Source organism: Nematolebias whitei, chromosome 1 (genome assembly GCF_014905685.2).
Source record: "Nematolebias whitei isolate Nwh7 chromosome 1, NemWhi1, whole genome shotgun sequence".
NCBI classification, from domain to species: domain Eukaryota; kingdom Metazoa; phylum Chordata; class Actinopteri; order Cyprinodontiformes; family Rivulidae; genus Nematolebias; species Nematolebias whitei.
Window position 1 is genome coordinate 17135249 of NC_056498.1, and position 6909 is coordinate 17142157.

Below are 6909 nucleotides of genomic sequence, written 5' to 3' on the forward strand. Positions count from 1 at the left end.
GTGCCGACCGTTCAACGAGCCCTTTTGATAAAGAATTTCATAATACACCCAGGATGCTTCGATAGCGGCCTTAAGCTCATCCAGAGTGTTGGGTCTTGTGTCTCTCAACTTTCTCTTCACAATATCCCACAGGTTCTCTATGGGGTTCAGGTCAGGAGAGTTGGCAGGCCAATTGAGCACAGTAATACCATGGTCAGTAAACCATTTACCAGTGGTTTTGGCACTGTGAGCAGGTGCCAGGTCGTGCTGAAAAATGAAATCTTCATCTCCATAAAGCTTTTCAGCAGATGGAAGCATGCAGTGCTCCAAAATCTCCTGATAGCTAGCTGCATTGACCCTGCCCTTGATAAAACACAGTGGACCAACACCAGCAGCTGACATGGCACCCCAGACCATCACTGACTGTGGGTGCTTCACACTGGACTTCTGGCATTTTGGCATTTCCTTCTCCCCAGTCTTCCTCCAGACTCTGGCACCTTGATTTCCGAATGACATGCAAAATTTGCTTTCATCCGAAAAAAGTACTTTGGACCACTGAGCAACAGTCCAGTGCTGCTTCTCTGTAGCCCAGGTCAGGCGCTTCTGCTGCTGTTTCTGGTTCAAAAGTGGCTTGACCTGGGGAATGCAGCACCTGTAGCCCATTTCCTGCACACGCCTGTGCACGGTGGCTCTGGATGTTTCTACTCCAGACTCAGTCCACTGCTTCTGCAGGTCCCCCAAGGTCAAGGGAATCTTTTGCAGGTGTTTAGAGTTACGTCATTGATTCAGATGGTTAGGTTAATAGCTTGTTTAGAGACAATTTTCATGATATGCTAATTATTTGGGACAGGCATTTTGGGTTTTCATGAGCTGTATGCCATAATCATCAGTATTAAAACAATTAAAGACCTGAAATATTTCAGTTGGTGTGCAATGAATCTGAAATATATGAAAGTTTTATTTTTATCATTACATTATGGAAAATAATTACCTTTATCACAATATGCTAATTTTTTGAGAAGGACCTGTATGAAGGCAGCAGACCAAGAAGTGATTTAAAGATGAAAAAGTACCAGTGAGAGAGTCTGCGTGAAGTTAATGATGTCCAGTTAACCAGTGAATACAGGGAGCAGTGGTGGGTACGATAATCCCAGCCAATTATGAATCTTAGTGCACCATGATAGACAGCATCCAACATCTGCAGGGTTCTTGTAGGAGCGTTCATGTAAATAATGTCACCGTAATCAATGGAGGGAAGGAAAGTCACAGATACAAGGCGTTTCCTAGCATTCAGGGTTAGACAGGATCTGTTTCTGAAAATGAAACCAAGTTTAACTTTCAGTTTCTTTATAACATTTTGTGTTGCCAATTTTCTAAATGTTGTGGAAAACCGTACGGTGTCCTCATTAGGAGACAACAGAAATGTCATTTATGATGTAGCACATCAGGTCATGCTGGGCTGGGTTTAGATGGAACGACCCTCCAGTTGGAGTGAGATTGCTGTTCTTACATTTTACTGATGAGCTTTGTTTAAATGGACATTCTGACAATCTGAGGACAGAATGCATCTTGAACCATCATCCCTGGGATTTACTGCTCAACATTTCTTTAGAATAAATTGTTCAAATCCACTAGCCATCTCCATGATCTTTCTGCTGGGACTCTAACCCTCTCCTTTATCTTTGGACAAGTTTCTTCTCCCAAACTATAAAGACTTGTGACCATTTGTTTTCTTTGAACCAGCTTAGGTGCCAACTGAAACTGCACATAAATGACTGCAGGACAAGGAAGATCAGGTTTGATCAAACTTTTAAAAAATATTTCTGTTTGTTTCTATCCATCTGTTCACGTCCGATGGGCAGGGTTTATGAGTCGCACTAAACAGCAGATAAAGCAGGTTTATCCACATCTTCAGATGGAGACCATAAAGTAAGTTCAAAGTCTAAAAACATTTAGTTTAACAAAATCATATGTTTTTTTGTTTTAATTTGACTTAATCTAGTATTTAATCACACTTTCAGTTTAACAGACTTCCACAAGAAGATTCCTTGAACCCACATGTTGTTGCTTGGTGTGTGTTTTGGCTCCATTGAAGCTTTTACACTGCTCAGGTACAACCCAAAAAATAAAATAAATAAATAAATAAATAATGGAACGTCTCGAGCTCAGGGATGAGCCTCTCTAAAACTGACGAGTTCATCTGAGAGTCTTGTTAATTCAGTGACGGCAGGACGGAGCAGATGATGGAGCAGGACGAACAAGGGCATGGTTCTGGTGGAGAACAAAGAGCCGAGCCAAAAGGTAAAACTCATCACTTACTGGTCTGTTCATGGTCCAGCACTAACCCCAGAGTTCCAGAGAGAGTACCAGACAGACAGACCCTGCATCAAGTGGCCAAGGCTGGTCCTGAAAGTCCCTGAGCGTCCAGGATCTGCTCACTTTACCAAAGAGCCACTCAGAACAGCCATGACTCCATTACTCAAACCAAGTGTTGACATTTTATATTATCTAGTGAATGTTTATGAAGCATTCACTCTCTTGTGATCCATTTTTCTTACGTGTGTTTTTAGGGACGACTCTCGTCCGTAGTTTTGAAGCTCAAAACGTTCAGCTTGTTCACGACAATCCTGCTCTGACTTTTGGTTTTGGTGCAATTTTAGCTTTTTGAAATATTTAGCCTTTTCTGCCATTTTTTTCCTCATAGAAAATGAATGGAGCTCATTTTCCATCCTTCATATCTTTAGATGTGTTTACAACCTTTTACTGCTCCTTTCACATTTTGTTCTGCTTCAGCTTCTTTCAGCTTCTTTGTGTAATTTTAAAACTTTTATTCAGCTACTTTCAGCTGATTTCAGCCATTTTTTTTCAGCTGTTGTGTGCTCCTTTCAGATAATTTCTGCCAACACAACATTTTTGTGCTTCTTCCAACTTATTTCTGCTTATTTCAGCTTTTTTTTTCTGCAAGTTCCAGCTATTTCTGCTAATAATTAGCTAATTTTATACCAATTTTAGCTTTTTCAGCTAATGAAATGCCACATTTGTTGCATTCATTCAAACCATTTTTAGCCTAATTCAGCAAAAATGTGCTCTCGCCAGTTCCTTGCGGTAATTTAAGCTTCTTTCTGCTACTTTTCAGCTGTTTCTTTGCCAATTTCAGCTTTTTCCCTGATAATTTCCACTTTTTTGCACTCATTTATGCTTCTTTCAGAAAACAAGTTCTTTCTGTTTTATTTTGATAATTTAAGTTTGTTCTACCTTTCAGCTAGGTGTTTAGCATCATTTAGCTACTTTCAGCTGTTCTGTTCAGCTACTGTTCAGCAGTTCAGACAAATTCAAGTTTTTCATGGTAATTTCTGCTCCTTTTAGCCTAATTAACTTCTTTCTGCTAATTTCAGCAACTCCTTTCAGTTTTTTCTGATAATTTCATCTTTTTCTGCTATTTCAGCTACTATATAGCATTTTTATGTTAATTTTAGCTTTTTAAGCTAATTCCACTTATTTTTTTTTTATCTCATTCCATTGCTTTCCTCTTCCTTCTGAAAGTTTAAGCTTCTTTCTGCCTTTTCAGCTACTGTTCAACTATGTTTTCCTAATTTCAGGTTTTTTTTAGCTAAATTCCCATTTTTTGTGCTAATTTCTGTTTAATTAAACCTAATTCAAAAAGTACGTGTTCCGTTTTCTTCTTCTAATTTAGGCTTGTTCTTCCATTTCAGCTACATTCCAGCATGTTTATTTACTTATTGTCAGCTGTTTTACAGCAAGTTCTGTAATAAGCACACTGCATTTTCACAGGAAATGCAATTTCTGTAGTTATTTCTGTTTTACTTTAGAGATGTACTTTTACACAGATGTATTATCCAAGCTCCGTCTCACGATGTAGCCTCAGAGACATTTATGTATGGAAATAAAGTGGTTTATTAGTTAAAATAATTATGAATCAGTGGTTTCCGGTCAATGAGCTGCAACAGTTCGCATCTAAAAGTTGTAAGAGGCGTATTATTGTGTGCACGACTTGGAAAACTGCAGCCCTGGCTCCACTCAGAACATTAGCTCATTGCTGACGTAACAGTTCAATTCTGCTTCTGCAGATTGAAGTGAGGCTGCTCAAAGAGCGATCTACAGCAGGTAAGATATTCTTTAGAACTGTTCCTCAGAAGCCCAGTTTAACAGACCTGAACAGCAGCTTCAAACTGTCAAACACTGAATAAGTTTGTGTTTTATCTGTTTTGCATTATAACTAGATTAAATTGAATGTATGCAGCTGGATTTTAATCTGGATTTGTTTGAGACCGTGTGGAGTTGAATGCATTTTATTTGGACTTTTTGTAACTTCTGATGTGAACGGGCACTAAATAAATAACCTGAACTGGTCAACCTGCAGCCACTCACCTCCGATAACGGGCAGCTTGGTGTTCTCCGAGCGCGACACAACAGTTGCCAGCTGGGTTGGACACAGAACCAGCATGTCCAGAAAGCCGCTGTGGGGCGCCACCACCAGAACCGGCGCCTCCTTCAGGTCGGCCCGGCGACCTTTGACTCGAACCCACAGGAAGCCCAGTGAGAAGAACACGGCCCGGCTCAGATACAACATGATGGGCTGGTAAAACCAGCGGCGCCAGCCCGTGATGGGCCGAGAGCGCTCCTCCTTGGAGAGGCCGGCCACTCTGAGCCAGGCGACGGGCCACATGATGAGGAAACACAAGGTCGCCAGAATGAGGCGGACTGGAACCAGGATGCTGCCCAGGATTAATCCCTAAAACAACACCAGAATTTTATTTATTTATTTTAGAATATTTCATTTACAGAAAAAAAAAAGGTAAAAACAGCTGAAATTATTCGTTTCTAATCTGGAATTTTCCTCGTTTGTTGGAAATTTATTTCAGTTTAATATTTACAACGTCTCAAATTTTAAAAGTTAAAAAAATCTCCATATGTGAACAAGTTTGTACACAGTGACGTCTGTGCACGGACCAGTTGTGTCATCGATTACTACCCAGCCCTGCAGATGCACCCAGCAAAGTTATGCAACTCTGTGGTATGTTATCAGACACACCTCGGACTGACCTGTTCGTGACTCGTCTGTTTTCTTCACGAGTCAAACACTAAAAAACTATTTGTCCTTAATGAGGTGTAGGTGTTGCTTCCAACACTTGAACACCAATACATGCAGGGAAACGTGAAAGGAACGCCACAAAAAAAAACCAGTACACCAAAAACATGCAACTCAAACAGCAGAAATTAAGACAGAGCAACATTTAACAGGAACGTATTTTTCGGATAATAAGGCGCATTAAGAGAAACTAAAACAGATAAGTCAAACTTTATTCAACTCATTCACAATAAGGTAATAATAGGTCAGTAAACACAACCAGAATTAACACATAAGACACCTGATTATAAGGCTCACTGTTGATTTTTGAGAAAATTAAAAAGGATTTTAAGTGCGCCTTATAGTCCGAAAAATACGGTACTACAATTTTATATACAGTAAATGTATTTTTTATTGTTGCGGCTTCACCTGAAAGTCACAGTAAAGTTAAAAGGCAATAAATGTATGAACTAGCTCTAAATGAATGTTTTCAAACTATTTAATTGAGCTTCTACGTTTAGATATACAGCACATCATCAACGCCGAAAGCGAAAAGTGCAATTAGGTTTTTTTAAAAATAAAAAAAAAAAAACAACTATTTTTGCTTATTCGTGTGTAGCAACACAGCTCATCAACTAGAAAAATAATCATGAGACGTGCATCTACAAATAACTTTGAGGTTACTCAACTCCAGATGGCCGCCACACCCAGCTAACCTATGAAAACATTAGAATTCAGTCAATTTTACACAGAAATAAATGCTGGTGTGGTTGTAGCTGAGCATCATCCCCAACACATGCTCTAAGGGCTACAGCTTTGCTTCAAAACTGACGTTAACAAGTTCAAATCAACACCGTGTTAGCAAAATATCTCTGTACAGAGTGTAATGAAACTTAATTAGATGTACGACCCAGTTCAAAACAGGCCTCAGTTTGACAGATGCTGAGCTTTGGTGTGGTAGTAGCTGAGAGTCATCCCCCAACACGTGATCTGAGCGTCATTTCCGGTATTTTAATCGTTTTATCAAAACAGCTTTAACTCGTTTTACCAGATTTGGTTTCTCAACAAGATAATCTCAGTTGAACTTTGGCACGAAAAGAGGCGGGCGATAAGCATTCTATGGTGAACTTGGCATTTAATCAACACACCTGAGTCCAATCACTTAATTGGCTTCAGGTGTTTGAGCGCGGCTGGATTTAGTTTCTTTCCTTTGTAAGAGGAGCAGACTAATGTCTGCGCCGTGTCATTAATGACGAGTATTAAAGTAAATGTAACTCACCCGGAGCAGCTGGGCTGTGGTCAGCTTCACCTCGGAGATGAAAGGATGAGGATACTCGTGTCTCTCCATGACCACGAAACAAGCCTTGAACTGAAACTTTAAAAAAAGTGAAAGTAGTGCCGACTTTTCTGCTCTTAACGATAAAAGTACAAGTTACATTCAGTGTCAAACAGGTGCCGACAGCTGTCGTTTCATCGCTTGTCCTAAAACGGTCGGAACATGGTCTGAAAATGTCCGACGAAGATTAAAACACGTTACGTGCCAACAAAAAGCTCAGACTTGTCTCGTACCTTCACATGGCGGGGCTCATATGGTGCGTTCAGGTTCTCTCCTCACCTGTCCCGCCCCTTCTCAAATCAGCAGCCGGCCCACGGTCACCCTGGGCGGGGTCAGTCTGGCGAGTCAGACCGGTCCCCCAAACTGTACCCGGAGGACTTCAGGGGTATGGAAGGTCGTTAATGCCAAATTTCAAGCGCAGAGTGAAGACCATGTAGAGGGCATAGTTCTGCTAATCTGCTAACTGCTAATAGCAGAACTGTTTTTTGTTTTGTTAGCGTTTTAG

At 40.5% G+C, this 6909-nt stretch overlaps 1 protein-coding gene across 1 annotated transcript in view; it reads right to left on the reverse strand.

Moving 5' to 3' along the window:
• Positions 1 to 6627, reverse strand: part of lpcat4 (lysophosphatidylcholine acyltransferase 4) — a 31659-nt gene extending 25032 nt beyond the window's left edge. Inside the window, exons 1-2 of the mRNA XM_037682711.1 lie at positions 6348 to 6627; positions 4369 to 4732 (exon numbers count right to left, since the gene is read on the reverse strand). Coding sequence (XP_037538639.1) covers positions 4369 to 4732; positions 6348 to 6416 — 433 coding nt within the window. The 5' untranslated portion in view covers positions 6417 to 6627. The remainder of the gene's footprint in view (positions 1 to 4368; positions 4733 to 6347) is intronic.
• Positions 6628 to 6909: the final 282 nt, after the last annotated feature.